Source organism: Mizuhopecten yessoensis, unplaced genomic scaffold (genome assembly GCF_002113885.1).
Source record: "Mizuhopecten yessoensis strain PY_sf001 unplaced genomic scaffold, ASM211388v2 scaffold10613, whole genome shotgun sequence".
Lineage (NCBI taxonomy): Eukaryota > Metazoa > Mollusca > Bivalvia > Pectinida > Pectinidae > Mizuhopecten > Mizuhopecten yessoensis.
In genome coordinates this window covers 430,318-458,086 of record NW_018408634.1, presented here as the reverse complement: position 1 = coordinate 458,086, position 27,769 = coordinate 430,318, and the positions used below count along the sequence as shown (strand labels likewise).

Below are 27,769 nucleotides of genomic sequence, written 5' to 3'. Positions count from 1 at the left end.
CTTGGGAATGTTATAATTAACTGTTCATTGAGTCGAGTAGGAAGAACATCAGGCGATTCAACACAAAGCTGCTCTGCGTGTAAAGCATGGTCAAATTTGAAAGCTTTAAATTTGTTTATCTCACAAATGTAGGTGACTAGTTCGGAGAAAGCAATCGGATATGCTTCCTTCCTTACTTTTTCTTGCTCCTGCACCTTTAGGTAGGCTCGTTCTCGGTTATACAATGCCAACAAGCAAGCAGGGTGATATTTCACTTCTTGTGCAGACTGCTTTGACATCTCCTACACTTAGTTTGGCAAGAAGTTTTCCATCACGGAGTATTTTTGCACATTCGTTTATTCTGGGGGTTTTATTCACAAAAGAAACATTCTTGTATTTTAGCTTCTTGGACTTTTCGTGGGATCTTACTTTTAACGCCCTCATCACTAGGACCTGCAAGGGTTGATCTTTTTTCATATATCCATCATCGCCTTTACTGGCAGGATTGGCCTGGGGAGACTTTAGATCTTCTTTCTTAACCTCTTGGCATAGGCAACACTTGGTCCAGTCAGTGTTCCACGATTTTCCAGTTTAACTCGCGTCCATGGTAAGTATGACGTTTAGGGTCGAGGGTTTAACCTTTTACCACCCTGTACATGTATAATAGACACTTCATGTATGGGATACAACTAGGTTCTTGCACCGTGCCCTACATCTTGTCCGATCGTTCATCCAGTGTCATAAGTCCTGTGCGATCTGTACACCACCCAGATAACTAAAAACCCATTATCCTTGGCTCGGCTCTCCCATGCTGGCACGTCCTGTCTATTCAGGTGCGGCTGCCTAACTGATCCAGGGTTGATTAGGCAGCATTTGGGACACTAGAAGATTGTTGCAGTATGATTCCCTACATAGCTGACACTGAACCCTATTCACAGCAGTGATGTCACTAATGTGCCTTGGTAATGCCCGACAATCACTCATTCAATAACTCCATCAACTTCATGCACTTGAAAGTTTTGGAGCTATAATGTACTCCATCACACACAAAGGCCTTCTGTGGCCTCCAAGAAAGCTGGGTCCACGTCCCGAGGCTGGGTACGTTGGTGCGCAGTACGTATGTGATCATTTCGGGGGTGTGATTGTGGCGCGCTGGGCGTCATCGTAGCAGAAGGCTTTCACAGTAGCTCCAATTTGAGCCAACCTGTTTGCCGTGGGTTGCATCTCGTATTCCTGGGGGAAGGAGATCCTGGTAGTTGAGCAGAGTCGGAATCACTGTCAACTCTTGATAGGAAGGAGACATGATCCGACATTCTGCAACATACTGCTTTTGCTTCGGACTTGGGTAGACGAGAGGTGATATGGGCCCTCTATCACCAATCGGCTGGTCACGCCGAGCCTTTGGTATACATACTCCCAAGAAGGCGGTGGCTTAGGGTCAATCGCGAGAGTATACTCTTTCAAATAGTAAGTATATTCTTACGAGTATACTATGTCCGACACTTTGGCGCTGGACATCAGCGTCACACCAGTGTCCCCTTGTTGGGCTCCGTGGTGGCTGGAGGCATAGATCGTGAAACAAACAAAAATACACATGGGTAAAGATAAAAACCACCAAAACGACGGACATACCAAAAACCGAAACGATGACTCTAGCTCAAAAACAACACAAAACGCAACACAGAACACCCAATTCCCGCAATTCCTTGTGATGACCTTCACACAGAGTGGCAAAACAACGGCCGCATTGTCGCCATTTCTGTTGAGGAAGGGCATCCAGGGAATTGCAGCGGATGTGAAATCCGTTAAGCCATTGGGATCGGGCGATCTCCTTATAGAGGTTTATCGCCAACAACAGGCAATGAACCTACTCGGAACAACCAGTTTTGCCGGCATCGGTGTCAGTGTGAAACCACACTCAGCACTTAATTGCAGCAAGGGAGTAATCAGGTGCCCAGCCTTGCGCAATGACACCGATGAAGACATACTGGCATATTTCCAGGAGGAGAGCGTCCCGGTCTCTGAGGTGAGGCGGATGGTGATCAGGAGAAACAATGATACTATAAAAACAAACACCTTCATCATCACTTTTTCAACACCAACACTACCCCATATACTAACAATCGGATACCAGAGGTACAACGTTTCCGTCTACATCCCAAATCTATTGCGATGCCGAAACTGTCAGAAGTACGGTCATCACGAAAATCGATGTAGACGGAAATCGATCTGCCAGTATTGTGGCCGTGAGGGTTACACCGAACAAAGTGACTGTGACATCGCCAACCTGCGCTGTGTCAACTGTGAGGGGAAGCACGCTGCCTCTTTTCGCGACTGCCCTACCTGGAGCCGGGAGAGGGAGATATTATGGGTTAAATATACCCGAGGTGTCTCTTTTCCCGAGGCCAGGAGGATAGTCGGGAGTGCAGACTCGAGGCAAGGCGCCGGTTGACAATGTCACGGTCAAGGATGCTTCGGTTCAAGTATCTGAAGACATACCTGCCTGGGGCTCACAAGTCCCAGACATAGCTGGTCAACAGAACTTGAAAATCCTCACGGGAGACCCATCCAGTTTCACGACTTTAACCAAACCAAACAACCTGTCAAAAGCAGCATCACCATAAAAAAAGCATCACCCTCAAAAACAGCATCTTCATCAAAACCAGCACCCCCATCAAAAACACCTTCCTCTTCAGGAGAAAACCCTCCAAAGGTTGGCCCATCTATGGCACAGATGCGGTCGCAGCGATCTCGCTCACTTACATCTGTTCCTCGATCCCAACTGAGGTCAGAGGCAACATGACCAACCAACAGACATAAGAAAAAAATTAAAATAGCGAGGGTCTGATGGACCCGAACTGAATATCACCTTTGGCAAAGGATCAGAGGACCCGACAAACCGGTTCAATGTCCTACTAGGTTTCGATGATGAGATGGAGACGAATGCCTCAGTGCTTCGTGCTTCGAATCCATCGAAATCCAGCCAAAATAGCAAAAAATAAATAATACAATTATCCAATTGAACATCCGCGGATTAAAGGCAAATATTTCAGAATCTATCAAAAGAATTTAGACCCGCCATTTTTTGTCTACAGGAAATCATGCTCAAAAACCCAATCACGCTTAAATTTTTTTTCACTCTACACTAACATTCCAACTGTAGTTAGAAGAGCAGACGGTGGCGCAGCGGTAGCTGTTCATAAAAATATTCCTCACAGAATGATCAAGTTAAACACAAATTTACAGGCTGTTGCTGTCTGTGCAACATTACACAGACAAATAACCGTCTGTTCAATTTATCTCCCTCCGAGTATTGTTTTCACTTGTGAGCAACTCAATAATATCGTCTCCCAGCTCCCAACACCATTCATAATCCTCGGTGATTTTAATGGTCATAATAGCCTGTGGGGCTCTCCCAACACAGACGAGAGAGGAAGACGTATTGAGGAATTTATAGATAAAAACAACTTGTGCCTTTTTAACAACAATACCCCTACTTATTTACACCCTGCTACAGGCTCTCGTACCCACATTGATCTATCATTATGCCATCCATCCATTTTACTTGACTATGACTGGAGGGTAAATGATGATCTTTGTGGGAGTGACCACTTCCCAATTTTTCTTCAGAATATTGGGACTCCTCTTGATGATCCTCTACCTCGATGGAATATGCACAAAGCAGATTGGGCCCAATTCCAACACATGTGCATTGAAAAACTAACCATAGACAATTTTACTAACCTCGACGACCCTATCAAAACTTTTACTGAAACACTCACTTCAATTGCCCAAAAGACAATTCCAAAATCCGCTCCAAAACCTACGAAGTTCCTTTTATCTGAAGAATCTTTTGAAACACGCAGTAATCGGGCAGCTGCTCTAAGACGCTACTTCAATTGCCCAACTGCTTCAAACTACAGTGAATTTAAAATTTGGCGGGCAAAGGCTCGGCGATCAATTAAAATTGACAAAAGAAACAGCTGGAGAGAATATGTATCCAAGATATCATCAAACACGTCCTCCAAAAAAGTATGGGATATGATTCGGAAAATAAGTGGGAAAAAGAAAAAGGCAACATCCTCCCACCTCATTAATAAAAACAAAATTTTCTCGTCTATAACTGAAATTGCTGATGCATTTGCAAAAAACATAGCTAAAAACTCATCCCCTTTAAACCACTCCCAAAAATTCCAGTCTTTGAAAAAAAAGAGAGAAAAGAAACGGCTCAATTTCAAATCATCAAACAAAGAAAGTTATAATGAACAATTTACCCTACCAGAACTTGTTGATTCGCTTAGAAAATCACAGGACACTGCTTCAGGTCCTGATGATATTCCATATCAATTTCTAAAGCACTTACCGGACTCTTCACTAACATGCCTTCTTTACATATTCAACCAAGTTTACGCTTCCGGAAAGATTCCCGATTCGTGGAAGAACTCCACAATTATACCTATCCCAAAACCGGGAAAAGATGCTACTGACCCAAACAACTATCGTCCTATCTCTCTGACTAGTTGTGTATGTAAAACTTTGGAACGAATGATAAACACTAGACTGGTTTGGTTTCTTGAGGCCAACGATATAATATCCCCTCTTCAAAGTGGCTTTAGAAATAGAAGAGGGACAAATGACCATCTCATCAGATTAGAGACGTTCATTCGAGAGGCTTTCGCCAAGAAAGAACACCTTGTCGCTGTGTTCTTCGATCTTGAGAAGGCCTATGATACTACATGGCAGTATGGCATCATGAAAGATCTTCACGACCTTGGCGTACGTGGAAACCTTCCCAATTTTATATCTAATTACCTATCAGATAGACACTTCAAAGTCCGTGTTGGTTCAACTTTTTCTGAAACGTCTAAACAGGAAATGGGAGTCCCACAGGGTGGAATCCTATCAGTCACACTGTTTGGTCTTAAAATCAATGATATAGTCAAATGTCTTGGTCAATCAACAGAAGGGTCGTTATTTGTGGATGACTTCTTGATCTGTTACAGATCTAAGAACATGCACACGATAGAACGACAACTTCAACAGAGTTTAAACAAACTACAAAATTGGGCAGACGAAAACGGCTTCAAATTCTCTAAATCCAAAACTGTGTGCATGCATTTCTGTCAAAAACGAAAAGCACACAATGACCCAAATCTAACACTCGATGGCACTAGAATTCCTGTTGTTGAACAGACTAAATTTCTCGGCCTCATTTTTGATTCGAAACTCTCTTTCATACCACATATAAAGTATCTGAAGGATAAGTGTTCCAAGGCGTTAAACATTATATGAGTCCTTTCTCATACTGATTGGGGAGCGGACCGTGAAATGCTTTTGCGCCTATACAGATCACTTATTCGAACAAAACTGGATTATGATTCTATGGTATACGGGTCGGCGCGCAGTTCGTACCTGCAGATGCTAGACCCGATCCATAACCAAGGGCTACGTCTAGCCCTTGGAGCTTTTCGAACAACACCTGTAAAAAGCCTGTACGCCTGTAAGCAAATGAACCATCCCTTTATGACAGAAGAAAAAAACTTTCATTACAATTTGCAGCTCACTTAAAATCAAACCCTAAAAATCCTACTTTCGACCAAGTATTCAACCCAAAATACCAAAACATATTTACGCAAAACCAAAAACTTCTGCCAACATTTGGTATCCAAATTTTAAATTTCCTGCAAGAACTCAACATAAAGTTGACGGACATAGCTGAATTTAGCATATCTGATGTTCATACGTGGACCATTCAAACCCCTGATTGTAACTTTACATTACATGAGCGAGGGAAATCAGGTGTAATGCCCGAAGAACACAAATCCTCCTTTCGGGAATGCATTTTGAATTACCCTTCTCATACACAACTTTACACCAATGGTTCCAAAGAAGGTGAGAAAGTGGCAGCAGCCTGCTGTACTGCTAATACTTGCACTTCAGTCCGACTACCAGACGGCGCCTCCATCTTTTCTGCTGAAGCATGCGCCATTGGTTTGGCCCTCGACCATATCGATGAACACCGAATTAAAAAAGCAATTATTTGTTCAGACTCTCTATCTGTCCTACAGAGTTTACAGTTACGAGATCCTAAAAACACACTCGTACAAAACCTTGCTCTTCGAATATCTCGTATCGTAAAAAAGTCTAAAATAACTTTACTATGGATTCCGAGCCATGTCGGAATTAAAGGCAACGAATTTGCTTACAGGGAAGCAAAAAATGCATTATATCTCGAACAAACAAATATCAAACTACCATAGACAGATTTTAAACCTACTATTAGTACAGCCATTCAAAGATACAACCGAAACTTAAAACATCTATTCCCAGCCGGAAAGATCGTAGAGAGGAAGTTGTCCTCGCTCGGCTCCGTACGTGGCACACATATCCTACTCATTCGTACCTTTTAAAACGAGAAGATCTACCTTCATGCCACGCATGTGACACTCCATTTACAGTGGATTTTTTTTAAATAGAATGTTCCGATTTTAAACACATTCGTGATAACTACTTTCGAGTCCCGGATATGAAAACTCTTTTTAGTTCCGTGGACTCGAAGGCATTATTTAACTATTTGAAAGACATCGGTCTATTTTATAGACTCTGATGTCTTTTAACCCACCTTACCCTTTTTGACGTTATATATATATCACATATTCTATATCATCTATTCGTTATCTGTTTTATTATTTTAACCCCCTTTTTTATTTTTTATTATCTACACATACAATGCGAATGCTTTTAAAATGAACCATTTTATCTGATTTTATCTTCGCTACTCACATGTTTGTTAAAAAATAAGATAAATAAATAAATCACCATGGCCCTAAATGACCTCAGCCGTCGATGGGCCGTTAAACATAAACAAACAAACAAACAAAACTGTGCGCTACCCTCATCTAGCCCGCGAGCCATTGCGGTTTACCAGGGTGTGTCTGATGCCGTGCACTAGCATCTTCTTGGAGCCCTATATGAGAGTTGGGCCAGTGGTGAGGACCAGTGCCAGTAGTCCATCCAATGGATGTGTCTGACTGTTGAAACAAAGGTACTACCTCTAACACTACACCCCATAGTCATGCAAACGTATGAAAATGTACAAAGTGAGAAAAATATTTGGCGGCGTGCTTTATAAACAGGAAAATCAACTTCAGCTTAAAAACATAGGAATTTACACCTAAATCATGCAAATGGGGCAACTACAAATACTTTATAGCAAAATGTGAACTTCGGGCGGCTAATTTGGCGGCCACCTTAGATTGTCAATTGGCCAATCGAGCAGATTTGATTAGTATCACTTGGAGGCCAAGTTTGATGCTTGTGTCATCATTTGCACGATTTTTCTGTTATCTCCTAGACTACAAGTGGTAGAGGCAATACAGACGTCTGAAAGAGTTAAATATGTATACCTTTAACAGGTTATGGGAAAACTCAGTTTCATTCCTACTCAAGATTTCAAAGTCTATTCTAACTTTATTTTCATCAACTTTTAATAAGCACTTTTAAATTATGGTATGAAAACTTTGTTTTGTAATTGTTATTTTAAAAACAATGATTTGCAACCCTAATATTTTGGGGGCTGAAAAGCAGACACGCAACTATCATTTTAGTCAACAGCACAGGTAGACTAGTGGTTATCACACTGACTTACCTGTACAACTGTATTGAGTGAATTGTTGTTTCTTGTAATCTTTGGTGTTATACAACTGACGTACGATAATCGGGGTACGTTAGTTTAAGTTTAGCTTTAACAAAATATATCACATTTAGGCAAAGTGTTCACTTGAATACTGTATACCATATGCACTATTCGCCGTACACGAGTAATTTTGAAAATTCGCCGTACAATGTATTGCTATTTGCCGTACACTTCACCAAAATTAGTTATGCCAATATCTAAAGAAAGAAGCATAATATATAGAGTGACTCCATGTATTATCATGACTATATAACTATCAGAAATCATCTTAGCATATAAATGTATATAATCTACTGGCAAGTGTCAAGTCAAGACAATATTTGCTGTTGCAAATGAAGATTTAGCGGTACTAGGCAGACTGTTTTTGTAAATAATTTGCAACTACAACAACAAAAATTACATGCCTCATGTTTCAGATATGAATTACGTCTATGCTTGACTGTCGTGCTTCTTTATTTGTCTCTACACTATCAGAAAATACAAGAAATATCGGAAACTTGACGGGATTTGACTAAGACCAGCTTCCATGCCCGCCTCGGTACTAGCTATATCCGGTGTCAGTCCTACACAGTGTTATAGAAGTCTTTTTTCCTGGTATCCAATTATTTTAGTTTCATTAATATGTTTTAAGTTATTGGTGGTAGATAGGACAATGATTTATTAACTATAATGTAAGAACACATACTCACTCTCATACTACCATTCATAATTGGTATATTTTATATCGTTGGAACTTACATGTATAAAGATATTACTTATAAATAGAGAATCGTTTAGTATTTTTTTAAATAGGAACTAGTGCGATTAAGTATATTTCTATTAGTTTCGTTAGACATACTAACAACACCATAGATTATACACAGAGGAGATGTGATGCCTAAAATTCCTATAAAGAAGACATTCAAACAATAAATGTATTGTATTTTCTATATTTGCACCACATGAACAGGAACTCAAGCTATGTTACATTCACGAATGGAACTGTAAACGAACAAACGGATACACATTAATAAAACTGTAGAGTGAGTTATGCTCTGTTGAGTAAATCATTTTTATAAATGCAGTTCACCGACTCTGTTAAAATAGTGTTTTGTAAAAATGTTAAAATCCCTCTGAAAATGCATTTGTTGGTGCACATGTGAAAGGCGTAAAATACGATAACCTCTGGTATACCATGCGCTAGCTGGCTGTGGATTGATGTCCGAAGTATACATGATTGAGAGTAATTTGGTTCCGTAAAAGAACAATAAATTGTCACTTTTGATTTCATAATTTTAATTTCTTTCCATCATTTTTGTGTTGCCTGCGATAACTACAGCTCCCGTAGGTTGATTGAACTCAAACTTCATACAGTGCTTCATTACTAAAAGTGCTTGCTTGGGATTGCTTTTCAGGTCCAAAGGTCAAGGTCACTGTTACTGTAAATAGAAAATCTGTTTCCGTGCGATAACTTGAGTTTGTTTAGGTTGATCGAGCTCAGACTTCATACAGTGCTTTCTTACCAATAGTGCTTACTTGGGATTGCTTTTCAGGTCTGAAGGTCAAAGGTAAAGGTCACCGTTATTATAAATAGAAAATTTGTTTCCATGCGATAGTTCAAGCTTCTAAAGGTTGATCTAGCTCAGACTTCATACAGTGCTTCATTACCAATACTGCTTGCTTGGGATTGCTTTTCAGGTACAAAGGTCAAGGTCACCATTACTATAAATAGAACAAGAGGTCCATGGGCCTTAACGGTCACGTGAGTTATGTAAAAATTGATGTTATCGATGTTGCCAAATGAAAAAGAAATCATTTTGTTACAAAGGTAACTTGAACTACATGTAATGCAAAAGTAGTGTGAAATAAATAGTGGTTCTGTCAGTCAGCTGAGAGGACATGTAGGGTTAGCTCAGTGGTAGAACGTTGGCCTCTGAAACCTGGGGTGTGGGTTCGATCCCAGCTGGGGCACCTCATCTTTCCGCTTCTTTCTTTCCTATTACAGTAGAACGAGCTGTTGGATTTTTTTGTGTGCTTTATTTGAGTAAGGCTACTGGCTAAAAAGAAAACAGCTGTCCTATCAAATATCTAATATATTGATTCAACAATGAAGAGTTTTTTTGTGTATTGTAATTTGCCATTTGGATGCTTTGCATCTTTTTAGGACTCGCACAACTAAATCAGCCAATTAGCAAGTGTTTCATACGTTTGTAGTTCCTATCTAAAATAAGTTCCGGCTAATTACTGAGCCACTGAAGGAGTTTAATAAGGAACTGATGACAGATTCTTAGATAAATAAAATGTTCAGGTATTTAACTTTCGAACAAGAGGCCCAATGAGCCTGCATCGCTCACCTGGTATAAATCTCACACTTGTAACCTTAAAAGTGATCTAAAATAAAGCTACAGGCAAAATATCTGTATTTATGATTAAAATTCATTCAAAAGGACCTGTAATTTTTTTAAAAACATTTCATCCCTGTGACCTTGAAAGTCGAACAAAGTCATTATGTTGAATTTTATAGCCTTTCATCTCAGGATGTAACTTGCAAAGTATCAACATCCTGGGACCTATGGTTATTCAGAAGAGGTCGTTTAAAGATTTTAAACAAATTTGACCCCTGTGACCTTGAATATAAGTCAAAGTCATTCACTTTAACAAACATAGTAGTCCTTGATCCCAGCATGCTACTGACTAAATATCAACATCCTGAGCCTTTTGGTTATTCAGAACAAGTTGTTTAAATATTTTGAACATATTTGCTCCTTGTGACCTTGAATATGATTCAAGGTCATCCATTTAAACAAACTTGGTAGCCCTTGATCCTAGTATGCTATTGACTAAATATCATCACCTTGGGCATTTTGGTTATTCAGAAGTTGTTTCAAGTTTTTCACATATTTGACCCCTGTGACCCTTTAATATAGGTGAAGGTCATTCATTTGAACAAACTTGATAGCCCTTTACCCCAGCATGTTACTGGCCAAATATCATCACCCTGAGCATTTTGGTTATTCAGAAGAAGATGTTTAATGTTTTGCACATATTTGACCCCTGTGACCTTGAAAATGGGTGAAGGTCATTAACTTTGTAGCCCTTCATCCCAGTTTGCTTCTGGCCAAATATTCTGGCCAAATATCATCACCCTAGGCTTTTCGGTTATTAAGAAGATGTCGTTTAAAGTAAAATATTGACGCCGGACGACATACAGACAGACGGACGACGGACGCCGGGCCACGGCATAAGCTCACTTGGCACTTCGTAAATTTCACCCCCTCCCCAGGGGCAAACGTGAAGCTCGAGGGTCATGAAATTCACAATTTCGATAAAGTACCTCAAGACCCTTTCACCTATGAAGAGTATTGGTTTCCAGCATATCTGGGTCTGGAGAAGAAGATTTTTAACATTTAAGCCAATTTGATCTTTTGGCCAGGTGAGCTAAAAATAAATAAAAATATCAGATTACTTGTCTTTCGTTATTTTATTCTTCAAAAGGTTTTCAAAACTTGCATTTCATTTTTCATTCACATTGCTTTCCTATCTCATTCCACACAATTTTCTGTCATATATTATACCAAATTATAAACATTCTCTCGTTCACTTTGCACAATATGCTTAGTAACATGTGCATTCTCTCGTTCACTTTGCACAATATGCTTAGTAACATGTACATTCTCTCCTTCACTTTGCACAATATGCTTAGTAACATCTACATTCTCTCGTTCACTTTGCACAATATGCTTAGTAACATGTTTTTTTCCAGTGCTTTAGGTTTGTCTTTTTCAATTACACTTCTTCTTACACCCAATTAACTGTAGGGTATCCAGTCCTTAGAAAACAAGAGGCCCATGGGCCTTAACGGTCACCTGAGTCCTACAGTATTTATTTTTGTTGTTGAAATATGTACCAATTTGAGTTAAAAATAGTTAAGTATAATGTTAACTTAACTTTGTCAGGACCATGAGCTGATCATTCCTAGACCGATTTTAAGTGAGATCGGCCTATTAGAACTTGTTTTTAAGTTTGAAATAGGTATTTACAAAATAGCGGCCATGGCAGCCAAATTGTATTTCTGATTGACCCGAAAAATAACAACACTTTGTCAGGACCATGAGGCGATCATTCCTACCAACTTTCAGTTCAATCGGTCCAGCAGAACTTGACTTTAAGTTTGAAATAGGTTTTCAAAATGGCGGCCGTGGCGGCCATATTGGATTTCTGATCGACCCGAAAAATAACAACACTTTGTCAGGACCATGAGGCGATCATTCCTACCAACTTTCAGTTCAATCGGTCCAGCAGAACTTGACTTTAAGTTTGAAATAGGTTTTCAAAATGGCGGCCGTGGCGGCCATATTGGATTTCTGATCGACCCGAAAAATAACAACACTTTGTCAGGACCATGAGGCGATCATTCCTACCAACTTTCAGTTCAATCGGTCCAGCAGAACTTGACTTTAAGTTTGAAATAGGTTTTCAAAATGGCGGCCGTGGCGGCCATATTGGATTTCTGATCGACCCGAAAAATAACAACACTTTGTCAGGACCATGAGGCGATCATTCCTACCAACTTTCAGTTCAATCGGCCCAGCAGAACTTGACTTTAAGTTTGAAATGTAAAATGTTAACGGACGACGGACGACGGACGACGACGGACGAAAACGGATAGCAATAGGTCACTTGAGCTAAAGCTCAGGTGACCTAAAAACTCAAAACACTTCCATTATCTCATTTTTTTCAATTGGTTCCCAGCACTATAAAGGGGCTTGGCGATGTAAATACCAGACAACTGGTAAATATCTGTGACACTAATGACTCATGATCATTATTGCCGCAAAAAATGGACACCTTACACAATACGACTGGTCCTAAGGCAGTATTTCATGTATCAAGAATTTAAATACCCTCAAAATCACAAATGTAAATAATGTAACATCTCGCCTCCCATTTGTTTGATTCCTAGTTTATAATCTCATACTAAAACACACTTACTGTATGGTTTACACAAACACACAGTTCGAAAAAACGAAACAATTCAAAATTCTATCAAGGTGTATTCCACTATTATTCATTAACTTTCACAGACATCTATGATAATACTACACATCCTATGTTTGTCCTTATCAAGCATGGAATCAGATTTGTATATATGTAGGGTATTGTGCCTCATTTTAAGATTATCAGGTAGAATTGTCACTGCTGTTATTTTAAAAGGGGACCCCCTGAACCTCAAAACTGGGAAACAGAAAGGGATAGAATGTCTGGACATTCAGTTTACCCTAAAAACAATACAACATAACTACAACACGACATAACTATAATTGTCTTCAATACTTCATCATTACTGATGGATTATCCTCTTACATTTTGAAAAAAGATACAAAATCAACAGCAGTGCAGTACAGTATATCACACGTGTGTACGTGTTAAATAGAACAAATAGCCAGCTGCAAAAGAAAAAAAAGACAGCACAAATGAGAAAGGTACTTTTTTTAGCCAAAATTACAACTATCAATCACTTTTATCTGAACAATAATGCTGCACAAATCCTCAGAGATAATACCTTGAGTCTGTAAATGTTATTTTATAAAGTTTTTTGAACTTGTCTAAGACAATTGAATTACCTTGAATCTGTAATTTAATACCAGCAATATTAGAATTAATAAATAGCATTGCAATGAGCTTGATCCTTAAAACTAAAAGTATCATTTTATCCTTATTTCAAGTTTACATTAATACCTACACCTATACCTATATTAATACCTACATATATAACTCTCAGACACAATTATTCACTCATTCTTCTAAAATATATCTAACAAATACATTTTGCTGACCGAAAAGTATCTCCCCCTTTCAGATGTTGTTCCTGATCCAAACAGGTCATTGATGCCTTCTTGTGACAAACATGATAACGACATGCACAAACTATCAATAACTTGTCTAAACCAGACTGACATGATAATTAAAGAAACCTTAATGTTTTATTGAATATTACAGTGTATGAATATTTTTTACCACATAACTGACCCATTTTACTATGTCCTACAGCCATGTCATCAATATGGTATTACACACATGTGATCAAACCTAAAGGTCCTGCTTTTTGGTCAAAATTGTGAACAGCATTTTTCTCTGATAATTTTCAATGTTAATTTGAAATGTGCTTTTTTTGTCATTACTTTCACTGCAATTAAAAGTTTTCATTATTTAAAAAAATGCTATGATGGGAGTTCTTTGGTTTTAACCTGTATAGAGTCAGCTGATAACACATAATTATATTTGAAGTTTTTTTTATTTCAAATTATAAACGTTATGTGAATAAGAGAATCTTACATACATGGCCATGTCATATGGATTTTATGTTCAATTTCAATATGACATGGACACTCATGTTAGATCCTCTAATCTGGCTAGCTAGTTATAAATAGAATGGGTTTTCAAACAAGAGAAAGCTTGGAGGCGCTTGAATGGAAGGTTCCAACAACAATAAATGTATAGATGATCCACACTCAAGTCAGAGTGAAGCTTGAATCCAGGGGATAATTGCTCATCCATGTAAACACAAAACTAGCTCCATTGTTCATGTGGTTCTACTTAGTATTGGGGGGAAAACTTCAAAATTCATGATCCATCATCATTATTTATCAAAGATCAATCATAAAATGAAATGAAAGTAAAAAAAGGAGCATTCATCAAAAGCAGTAAAATGTAGTGGACACATTACCTATAGAGCTATAGGCAGACATGTTGTTTGAAAGCAGTTTATTGTAAAACCTATTAGTAATTAGATAATATGTGAAGGAGATCCAAAACTCCTAGTTCTAGGTGGATCCGTAAAAGTCCTTACTAATAAACATGTGTGACAATATGGATGAATCACAATGTAGTCACATAGTGTAACCACAAATTTGTACTTCAGGCCACTCTATACTCTGTTAGACATCCTGATGATGAACCACATAGCGATTCGAAACGTATCGATCTCAATGAAGTCATTGCACCATTCTTAGGTGTTCAGGGTCCTTTATCTCTTCATATCTTCTATCAGTAATTAGTAAAATTGTTTGTTTAATAATTTGTGAATCGCTTTGAAATGACCTACGAACAAGGTTGTGATAAAGGGGTATATAAGAACTTCAAATTACTATTATCATAAATGTGTTTTCAGGTCTGTTCCAAATCTCAATAACTCCTGAAATTTTTCATTTTAAGTCATTTTATCATGACCTTTGATAAAACAATCATGATCGATTAGTCATAGTTGGAGGGAAATTACTTTTTATCTATTAAACCCATTTTAAGGAACAATGCCAGTTCTATTTAAATGTGCATAAGTTTAAAAATAAATCTAACAAGAGGCCCAAGGGGCTTGTTTTGCTCACCTGGATATGTTTAAAGTACTTGATATGAAGTTAAGATACAGAACTCAATGGTTGGTACTGTATGTGCATATAAAATTTCTGAAAGATCCATCCAGTATTTATGGAGATATAGCAAGAACAAACTTCAAATGTCAAAATCCAAGATGGCAGCCTGGTGGCCATCTTGTTTTAATACACTCTACTAGTAGCAGGCACTACTTGATCCCTTAATCCCTATGGCAGAAGAAGGATTTTAAAGGTTATACCTCTATTTCAACTATTGGGCTCCGCTTCTCTGCCCCCCAGGGGGTCACACACACCGTTTATACAAAATCGACTTAAACGAAAAGTTGACACACGGCCGGATGATGGACGCCAGACGCCAGACGCTGCGCCATGGTATAAGCTCACCAACCCTTCTGACAGGTGAAGACACTAGAAGACATGTGACCCTAGTTTTGTATGAGGGCCACTGACCCTAGTTTTGTATGAGGACCACTGATCACGATGAATTTTCTATCTCCATTTAATGAGTACAATGTATAGTTTCCTATCTCTATCATCTTAATTCATCAAATCATTCTGAAAAAGACTTAACCACAGAGACTGAACTTTTACAAACCACAATTTGGAATAGAGTACCTGTACATGTTTTATCAACTAATTCAGTAAGTCGTATTTCTCAGACATTCATGCCAAAAGTATCAAGCTTGAATGAAATTAAAAAAGAATGGTGAGGAGGTAGGGGAATAAATAGTAACTACATCTAATAAAATTTTATGTAGAGAGTCGCACCACTCTTCTTCTCTTGACAGGCCTTAAAATGTTATCTTCCTTTTAACCTTATTTTATTCACTCTATATCCAAACAAACACAGTTATAGTTGTTGGAATTTTAATGAATTATAATATTTTGAAATGATGTTGCTGAAAAGGATTAACAAAACATTTGTTTTTCATATCTAACCCTTTGTTATAGCAAATGGACAAGCCATTCAAAGTATGAAAATTGAATAACAAATAAGAACTCTTCTTCATTGAAAATACAGGGTGTTGGGACTCTCTTCCTTAACAGCCAAGACAATGACAAAGTACATACGGTAATCACATCTAAAAGAGTGATTACTGACGAACAGGTATAATCTCTCACTTTACGCTGATGACAGTCTATAAAGTCAATGTATATAATATTGAACCTTTAGATTGCACTACATTTAGATCACATAATGATGTTTGAAATACCGGCTGGATTAATAAGGATGGGTGCCATATTCGGTCATTTTTACGCCCCTCACCAATAAGCTTTTAGTTTTGCATGATGATGCCTTTGGTTTAGAACTACATAAATTTCTGCATTTGAAAAAAACAATGCCTGACCCATTAGTAGTTATAGGGGGTCAAAGTGGGAGGGAGGTAATGATAAGTTCCCGATTAAAGGCCTGCAGTTTTTTCTTTTTCTGTATACATAAAAAGATTTTTATGAAACATAATATACAAAAAAGCAAGATGGAGGTTACTTGAAACATTCATTGACTTTCGCATTTGAAGAAGGCCAGGAAGCCGAAATATTGGGACTTAGAGTGACATTTGTTGTACTTTTTTTATGAACAATTATCAGGTTGATTTTGATTATTCAGAAGCCGTTTAAAGATTATTGTGAACATTTGACTCCAGTGACCTTTAAAGAAGTTCAAAGTCAATGATTTGAACAAACTTGTCACTTTTTACCCTGGCATGTTACTGGCAAAATATCATCACCCTGGGCCTTTGGTTATTTGGGCTAGGTGAGCTAAAAAGCATTTATTCTGGTTTTGAATACATTTTATTGATGTTATATTGAACTTGGACCCCTGTTACTGGCAAGGGCAAAACAGATTTCAATCAAATATGGCACCATCCTTTGTTTTAAGTGAAAGATAACATAAAAGTCTTTAACATTTTGTGATCATAAACCTTTCCTGATACATTCTAATGAACAAAAAAGTGACAAAAATGATTAGCCTGAAGATTTAGGTGCCATACACGAAATGATTGTATACCATGATCTCTAGCACTGCTCCGTATCCTCTCATTTGCACCAAATTTCAGTTTGTATGACTTTAATGAAACAGGTTATAAATAAGGTTAACAACAAATTGATGTATCTACACGTCACCAACGTTATAAGTCACTCCCGTCATGTTTGTTGCTTTTTGTAGTAGAATCTAGAGTTTTGTCAGTTGTTGTTTTTTCTGTTGTTTTTTCTGTTGTTGTTGTTGTTGTTGTTGTTGTTAATGTATCATCAACATCTCCTGAAAAAATAAAACAAATTTCAACAGTAAGTAATACTGTAACTATGGAGCTTAAGATATTGTATTACATCATCAATTAATTCATCTATAATTAGAATTACATCTGTTACTACACTCGGTAGTGTAAAGGGAGATTTTGCCCAACAGTGGTAAACGGTACTTATGTACAAGAAACACCCCTAAACTTGAAGAACAAGAGGTGCAGAGGGCCTGTATCATTATTAATATCATAAATCTGTCTCCAATTTTGAATTAATTCTGCCCCTGTTCTGACCAGTGTTTCACATCCTTGGGTAGAATATCCGACATGTTTGAATATGATAGACTCTATCAATAATTTATATGAGACCTCCCACGGCTGACATTTTGAAGTATATGAGATAGTTGATATATATCTAACCCCCCCCTGAAATATGTATCTAGCCCCTTAATAATACCCTATACGGTAGCCATAAAATACCATTCTACTGCCATAAATACGGTTGTTAGTTGGTAAAGTCAGTTATGTATAACAAGGTTGTTAGTTTATAAAGTCAGTTATGTCCACACGGTCATTGGTTTATAAAGTCAGTAATGTATAACACGGTTGTTAGTTTATAAAGTTTATAAAGTCGGTTATGTATAACACTGTTGTTAGTTTATAAAGTCAGTAATGTATAACACGGTTGTTAGTTTGTAAAGTCAGTAATGTATAACACGGTTGTTAGTTTATAAAGTCAGTAATGTATAATACGGTTGTTAATTTATAAAGTCAGTAATGTATAACAAGGTTGTTAGTTTATAAAGTCAGTAATGTATAACACGGTTGTTAGTTTATAAAGTTTATAAAGTCAGTTATGTATAACACGGTTGTTAGTTTATAAAGTCAGTAATGTATAACAAGTTTGTTAGTTTATAAAGTCAGTTATGTATAATACGGTTGTTAATTTATAAAGTCAGTTATGTATAACACGGTTGTTAGTTTATAAAGTCAGTTATGTATAACACGGTTGTTAGTTTGTAAAGTCAGTTATGTATAACAAGGTTGTTAGTTTGTAAAGTCAGTAATGTCAATAAACCATGTGTATGATATTGTAGTAATTATGTATTTCAATAAACCATGTGTAGCTATTGTAGTAATTTTGTATCTCAACAAGAACCCAGAGGGCCTGTATCGCTCACCTGGATACCTAAGCAATCATGGAAAAATATTCTCAAAATGAGATCAAGGGAATATGCCAGGCCCCAAGGCCAATCCTTGTAGCATATCTGCATTAGATTTTTCATGCCCAGCAATTTCATGTATGGTTATGGGGTGGGGATCTCAACTGTTTCCAAGCTTTGACTCAGAAACTAGGTCCCTAGGGTTGTGGCCAACCCCAGGATCAATTCTAATATCGTGACTGCATTTGTCTTTTTTTGCCCAGCATTTGTATATATATTTTTGGGGTGGGGATCTCAACCGTTTCAAAGTTATGACCCAGGGGTTAAGTCTCCAAGGGTGGGGCAGTCCCCAAGGCCATCCTGGAATCAAATGTGCATTCTTCTCTTTCTACTCAGCAGCTGTATACCATGGTTTTATGGTGGGGATCAAAACCATTTCCACACACCATTTGTACAATTTTGAATTCCTGCCTCCTATGAATGCTTTTGATCAAATATGGTTGATATCCACTTCTTAGTTCAAGAGAAGAAGTTGCTTAAAGCAATATAGCCAAATAACCTTTTTGGCCCCCGCCCCTCAGCCCCTGGGGGTCAGCCCCACCATTTGTACAATTTTGAATTCCTGCCTCCTATTAATGCTTTTGATCAAATATGATTGATATCCAGTGCACAGTTCTACAGAAGAAGTCGTTTGTAGCAATATAGCCAAATTGCCCCCTCAGCCCCCTGGGGGGGTCAGTCCAACCATTTGTACAATTTTGAATTTCCACCACCTAGGGATGCTTCCAGTCAAATATGGTTGTGTCCATCTCCTAGTTCCAGAGAAGAAGTCGCTTAAAGCAATATAGCCAAATAACCCTTTTTGCCCCGCCCTTCAGCCCCCTGGGGGGTCAGCCCCACCATTTGTACAATTTTGAATCCCCACCACCTAGGGATGCTTCCAGTCTAATTTAGTTGAATTCCAATCAGTGGTTAAGAAGAAGAAGTCGTTTAAAGAAATTGTTGACGTACGGACGGACATACGGACGATGGACGCAACGGTATGGCAAAAGCTCACCTTGGTCCTTCGGACCAGGTGAGCTAATAAACCATGTGTATGATATTGTAGTAATTATGTATCTCAACAAGAGGCCCAGGGGGCCTGTATCGCTCACCTGTTTCTTTTGTTACATGCAACTGACATATAGGTAACTTAAGACCAAATTTGGTAACTAGAACACAAGACATTCTAACATCTCTTAAACGGTTCTGAAGATATTTTTGTTTGAAACTTGAAATATTTTTTTTAAAGCTTTTAACCCATATTGACCTTTTACTCCCGACTTCCACTTAAAGTTGACCTTTGACCTCATTACTGTAATAAGAAAACAATTCACACAGCTGATCTACATAACATACCCAAGTATTATGACTCTAGTCCAAATAGTTCTTAGGATATTGTTGTTTGAAGTTTTTAACATATTTGACCCCTGTGATCTTGAAAGTAGGTCAAGGTGATTTTAATGAGGAGAGTTTATAGCACTTCATCCCAGGTGCCTACTGGCCAAATATCATGACCCCGAGCCTTATGGAATTTGAGAAGATTGTTAAAGCCTTTGACCCATGTTGACCTTTGAACCAGACTTGCACTTAAAGTTGACTGTTGACCTCATTACTGTTATAGAGATAAAGATTTGCACTGCTGGTCTACATAAAATACCCAAGTATCATGACTCTAGTCCAAATAGTTCTTAGGATATTGATGTTTTAAGTTTTTGACAAATTTGACCCCAGTGACCTTGAAAGTAGGTCAGGGTCATTTTAATGAGGAAACTTAATAGCACTCCATCCCAAGTACCTACTGGCCAAATATGACCCTGGGCCTAATGGAACTTGAGAAGAAGATTGTTAAAGCTTTTAACCAAAGTTGACATTTGACCCCTAATTAGCATTTAAAGTTGACCTTTTACCTCATAACTGTAACTGAGAAAAATATTCAAACTGCTGGTCTACATAACATACCCAAGTATCATGATTCTAGTTCAAATGGTTCTTAGGATATTGTTGTTTGAAATGTTTAACATATTTGACCCCTGGATACTCTATATCAAATTTGGTGTAGACCCCTTCTTCTGTATGGTACAGCTTATACAACATTGAATCCTATTGGGCTAAGGATACTCTATATCAAATTTGGTGTAGACCCCTCCACTTACTTATACAGAAGAAGGCTTTTACACCTTCGGCTGCTACATTGATTTCTATGTAAAGGGACGCCACTGCTGAATTAATTATTGAAATATAGATTAATTTACTTGATTTTTCAAATGTGCATAACTTGAAAAATACTTGTTATATTTGAAAAAAAGCTATATGAAAATTGTTCGTTATTGTCTGTAGTTTATATTAACGTTTTCAATTCTAAAGTTGCCTCATTATTTACCTGTACAGGTGTTAATAAAGGTAAGAAAAGGTGAAACTTTAATTAATCAGATTTAAGCACCAGAAAGATCATTTTAAATAAAATAAAATCAGCAAATGTGATTGGCAAATGATAACAGAGATTATATACCTCATTTTTGACATAAGACGCTGTACATTTACACAAAGATTCTCAGGTAAAAAGGTCAGGTATTTCATAAAAAATTGCATGTGATTTGCTACAGGTTTCAGGTCGTCATTCAATTCATACTGTCACAGTCGGCATATAGATATATCTTAGATACGGTTTATGATCAAATCATAGATAAATAGTTTCACACTTCCTGTTTACTGATCAAAACTTACAGACCCAGAAACGGCATATGCCATGCGTAGCACTGGCGACCAGACTTTTTAGAACGGCATATGCTGGGCGTAGCAGCCGAAGGGTTAACATTTATCCCCATGTTCCCATTATTGGGCACGGTCTGGGGTTGGGTTAAGGGGTGGGGGAGGGTTCACAACCTCTGTTTATGCAAGTTGAATTCCCCTTGCCAAAGGATGTTCAAGACAAAATTTCGTTAAAATCCCTTCATTCATATACTCAAGAAGGATTTATCCCTATGTTCTTACCAATGGGCCCCTTTTTAGGCCCAACCTCTCTCTCTGCTCCTGTGGGGGGCGGGGGCACCTATGCATGATATATTACTGATGTTATAGATTATGTATCTTCTTTCAAAGCCTTGTAAAATTCATAAAATATTAAAAAGTTTTAATGACTAGCTGATTCCTGACTTACCTGGTTGTAACACTTCCTCTTCCTTAGTCGTTTCCTCCACTGTTGGGGGCAATGGTAGCTCACTTTCCTCCTCTGTTGGGGGCAATGGTAGCTCACTTTCCTCCTCTGTTGGGGGCAATGGTAGCTCACTTTCCTCCTCTGGGGTAGTGGTACCCTTTGCTGTATTCTTTGACCCTGAGAACAATCAATTTGATGTATCTAAAACTTGTGTACAATTCTGAAATTTGTCCACCAGGCTATTAAATCCCTCCCTGATCTGATTTTTACTAGCCCCCACTTCAAACTTCATTGGAGTGGGTTGGGGGAGGGGGGTATAGTCAAATTAGTCAGGCAATAACAGTTTAGAGCCTTCATGAAATAAAACATCAACTGAATCAAGTTCTCACACACCATCATACACCATCACACAGCCTCATACACCATCACACACACCCTCATACACCATCACACAGCCTCATACACTATCACCCTCATACACCATCACGCACGCCCTCATACACCATCACATATCATCACACACCATCACACCATAATACCATCATACATAGCCTCATACACCATCACACAGCCTCATACACCATCACACACACCCTCATACACCATCACACACACCCTCAAACACCATCACACACACCCTCATACACTATCACCCTCAAACACTATCACACACACCTTCATACACACCATCACGCACACCCTCATACACCATCACGCACACCCTCATACACTATCACCCTCATACACTATCACACACCCTCATACACCAACACACACACACTCATACACCATGACAACCTCATACACCATCACACAACCACATACACCATCACACAACCACATACACCATCACACACACCCTCATACACTATCACAACCTCAAACACCATCACACACCCCCTCATACACCATCACACACCCTAATACATCATCACCCTCATACACCATCACACACACCCTCATACATCATCACCCTCATACACCATCACGCACACCCTCATACATCATCACCCTATTACACCATCACACACACCCTCATACATCATCACCCTCATACACCATCACGCACACCCTCATACACCATCACACACACCCTCATACACTATCACCCTCATACACTATCACGTATCATCACACACCATCACACACACCATCATTCACCATCACGCACACCCTCATCCACCATCACAACCTTAAACACTATCACACACACCCTCATACATCATACACACCCTCATACACCATCACACACACCCTCATACACCATCACCCTCATCCACCATCACATATCATCACACACCATCATGCACACCCTCATCCACCATCACAACCTCAAACACTATCACACACACCTTCATACACCATCACACACACCCTCATACACCATCACACACACCATCATACACACCCTCATACACACCCTCATACACCATCACACAGCCTCATATACCATCACAACCTCAAACACCATCACACACACCCTCAAACACCATCACACACCATCAGACACACCACACACGTTCATACACATCACACACGTACACCACCATCACACAGCCTCATATACCATCACAACCTCAAACACCATCACACACACCCTCAAACACCATCACACACACCCTCATACACTATCACACACACCCTCACACCCTCATACACCATCAGACACACCACACACTTTCATATACATCACACACACCCTCATAACCATCACACACACCCTCAAACACCATCACAACCTCAAACACCATCACACACACCCTCATACACTATCACACACACCCTCAAACACCATCACACACACCCTCATACACTATCACACACACCCTCAAACACCATCACAACCTCAAACACCATCATGCACACCTTCAAACCCTCATACACACCCTCATACACCATCAGACACACCACACACTTTCATACACATCACACAGACCCTCATACACCATTACATATTCAGTATTGCCTAATTAGTACCTAAAATAACTTTAATATGTTTTTTCGGGATATCAATTGTTGAAAGCAACAAATACCCTTGTGAATTGATCTATTTCAATTCATTCACATATTTCTTTGAAATAAAAACTAAAATATCACAAAATATTCCATTATGTCCAACAGTACCTGTATCATCTGCAGGTTCATCAGAATCTTTATTGTCCCTTCCCTCCTGCGTCAGCGGATCAGTTTTATCATCTGTTGATTTTGTTTCATTGGCAGCTGTATTATTAGCAGCAGACGTGGTATTTTTCTTTGCTTTAGGCTTGGCCTTGGGTCGAAAGTTTTTTGCCTTGTTAATCAAGTACTTCACCTCTCTATCCAAGGCTTGGATTTTCATTCCGATGTCTTGTACCAATAACTTAGGTTTCTCTGTATTCAACATTTTCTTCTGTTCCTTCACTGTATCATTTTTCCAATTCTGCAACAGATTATCCTTCATATAACAACTCAATCAATTAATCTTTAAATATTTAATGAAACAAAAGAAGGAATAATAAAGATATAGACAGCTTTGATGAAAACATGACTATAAGGATAAATAAATAACTCCCTACTGTAAAATGGACATGAGGATAAATGACTCCCTTCCATTACACAGATATGGACATCAGGATAGATGTCTCCCTTCCATTACACAGATATGGACATCAGAATAGATGACTCCCTTCTATTACACAGATATGGACATCAGGATAAATGACTCCCTACAACAACATGGACATCAGAATAGATGACTCCCTTCCATTATACATATATGGACATCAGGATAAATCTCTCCTTTCCATTACACAGATATGGACATCAGGATAAATGACTCCCTGAAGCTTCCATTACACAGATATGGACATCAGAATAGATGACTCCCTTCCATTACACAGATATGGACACCAGGATAAATGACTTCCTACAATAACATGGACATCAGAATAGATGACTCCCTTCCATTACACAGATATGGACATCAGAATAGATGACTCCCTTCCATTACACAGATATGGACATCAGAACAAATGACTCATCAATTACACTGATATGGACATCAGGATAAATGACTCATCATTTACACAGATATGGACATCAGGATGAATGACTCCCTACAATAACATGGACATCAGAATAGATGACTCCCTTCCATTATACATATATGGACATTAGGATAAATGTCTCCCTACCATTACACAGATATGGACATGAGGATAAATGACTTCCTTCCATTACATAGATATGGACATCAGAATAGAATACTCCCTTCCATTACACAGATATGGACATCAGAATAGATGACTCCCTTCAATTACACAGATATGAACATCAGGATGAATGACTCCCTTCCATTACACAGATATGGACATGAGGATAAATGACTTCCTTCCATTACATAGATATGGACATCAGAATAGAATACTCCCTTCCATTGCACAGATATGGACATCAGGATAAATGACTCCCTTCCATTACACAGATATGGACATCAGAACAAATGACTCATCAATTACACAGATATGGACATCAGGATAAATGACTCATCAATTACACAGATATGGACATCAGGATGAATGACTCCCTACAATAACATGGACATCAGAATAGACGACTCCCTTCCATTATACATATATGGACATCAGGATAAATGTCTCCCTACCATTACACAGATATGGACATGAGGATAAATGACTTCCTTCCATCACATAGATATGGACATCAGAATAGAATACTCCCTTCCATTACACAGATATGGACATCAGAATAGATGACTCCCTTCCATTACACAGATATGAACATCAGGATGAATGACTCCCTTCCATTACAAAGATATGGACATCAGGATAAATGACTCCCTTCCATTACACAGATATGGACATCAGGATGAATGACTCCCTACAATAACATGGACATCAGAATAGATGACTCCCTTACATTATACATATATGGACATGAGGATAAATGTCTCCCTACCATTACACAGATATGGACATGAGGATAAATGTCTCCCTACCATTACGCAGATATGGACATGAGGATAAATGTCTACCTACCATTACACAGATATGGACATGAGGATAAATGACTCCCTTCCATTACACAGATATGGACATCAGGATAAATGACTCCCTTCCATTACATAGATATGGACATCAGGATAAATGACTTCCTTCCATTACATAGATATGGACATCAGAATAGATGACTCCCTTCCATTACACAGATATGAACATCAGGATGAATGACTCCCTTCCATTACAAAGATATGGACATCAGGATAAATGACTGCCTTCCATTACATAGATATGGACATCAGAATAAATGACTCCCTTCCATTACACAGATATGGACATCAGGATGAATGACTCCCTTCCATTACACAGATATGGACATCAGGATAGATGTCTCCCTTCCATTACACAGATATGGACATCAGGATAGATGACTCCCTTCCATTACACAGATATGGACATGAGGATAAATGACTCCCTTCCATTACACAGATATGGACATCAGAATAGATGACTCCCTTCCATTACACAGATATGGACATCAGGATAGATGACTCCCTTCCATTACACAGATATGGACATCAGGATAAATGACTCCCTCCCATTACACAGATATGGACAAGAGGATAAATGACTCCCTTCCATTACACAGATATGGACATCAGGATGAATGACTCCCTAATAGCTACCATTACACAGATATGGACAAGAGGATAAATGACTCCCTTCCATTACACAGATATGGACATCAGGATAAATGACTCCCTTCCATTACACAGATATGGACATCAGAATAGATGATTCCCTTCCATTACACAGATATGGACATCAGGATAGATGACTCCCTTCCATTACACAGATATGGACATCAGGATAAATGACTCCCTTCCATTACACAGATATGGACATCAGGATGAATGACTCCCTAATAGCTACCATTACACAGATATGGACAAGAGGATAAATGACTCCCTTCCATTACACAGATATGGACATCAGGATGAATGACTCCCTTCCATTACACAGATATGGACATCAGGATAAATGTCCCCCTTCCATTACACAGATATGGACATCAGAATAGAATACTCCCTTCCATTACACAGATATGGAAGGGAGTATTCTATTCTGATGTCCATATCTGTGTAATGGTAGGGGGACATTTATCCTGATGTCCCCCTTCCATTACACAGATATGGACATCAGAATAGATGACTCCCTTCCATTACACAGATATGGATATATGTTTTTGTTACAAGGATCTTGTTTCCAGAAGATCAAGTTCCACACCCTCTGTCTTTGCTTAATAACTGATGATATGAAAGGTACACAACTCTAATCATGAAACACAAAACACAATAGGTAAAACAGCATATAATGGCGATATCTAATGAGTGCATGATCTTGATCACAATTTTAAAGTAGAACACTGACAGGTCAGTAAGGGCCCCGTCTTGTGGCAATATATCCCCCATAATCATCAAGAAGCAATCTGCCCATATAGCTGAGCTTGACATTTGGAATTCAAAAAGAATCGCAAGGAAGCAAAATATACATTTTACATGTACTATGATGCGAGTCTTGTTATCTTCCACCTCCATATTTGCTGGGCTAACAGAAATGTAAATACCGGTGCAATACTCATTTGTTAGCTTTGATTTGTTTTATTTCACCTTATATATACCTCCTCCATCAAGAGCCAGGGTCAAAGTCAGAGATCCTCTTTGTCTTTGACCTTTGGACCTAAATGACCTTGATCATTAACCCAGTGACCCTGATCTTTGGTCAGTTGACTTGTTCTTTAATTCCGACCAACTTTGCTTCATAATATCATAACAAAATGTTCATCAGTGAAAAATATTAAATACTTCATAAATCCATTGAGCCCCTGGTCCCAAGGATGCTTCATATCAAATTTAGTTAAAATCCAATCAGTCATTCAGGAGATAAAGGCTTTTAATGGGAAAAGTTGACGCTGGATGGACGAAGGACACCGCAGTACGGCATAAGCTCACTTGCCATTCGGGCAGGTGAGCTAAAAAGTGTCAGAACAGACAGACAGACGGACGGACAAACGGACAGACAGACAAGCTGATTCAAGTATACCCCCCCCCCCCCCCCCCCCGC

General features: G+C 38.6%; 2 protein-coding genes across 2 annotated transcripts in view; one reads left to right on the top strand and one right to left on the bottom strand.

The window, feature by feature from the left end:
• The first annotated feature begins 1,573 nt into the window (after window positions 1–1,573).
• Window positions 1,574–2,431, top strand: LOC110461420. Its single transcript, XM_021514862.1, has one exon. The coding sequence runs from the start codon at window positions 1,574–1,576 to the stop codon at window positions 2,429–2,431; it is 858 nt and encodes a 285-aa protein (XP_021370537.1).
• Window positions 2,432–14,262: 11,831 nt separating this feature from the next.
• The window catches only part of LOC110461418 (hypoxia up-regulated protein 1-like), a 117,466-nt gene continuing 103,959 nt past the window's right edge, over window positions 14,263–27,769 (bottom strand). The window contains exons 23-25 of the mRNA XM_021514861.1: window positions 23,772–24,066; window positions 21,651–21,824; window positions 14,263–17,308 (exon numbers count right to left, since the gene is read on the bottom strand). Coding sequence (XP_021370536.1) covers window positions 17,178–17,308; window positions 21,651–21,824; window positions 23,772–24,066 — 600 coding nt within the window. The 3' untranslated portion in view covers window positions 14,263–17,177. The remainder of the gene's footprint in view (window positions 17,309–21,650; window positions 21,825–23,771; window positions 24,067–27,769) is intronic.

Coding starts and splice junctions, on each gene's coding strand:
- LOC110461420 (XM_021514862.1), top strand. CDS start 1,574: ATGGGTAAAGATAAAAACCACCAAAACGACGGACATACCAAAAACCGA.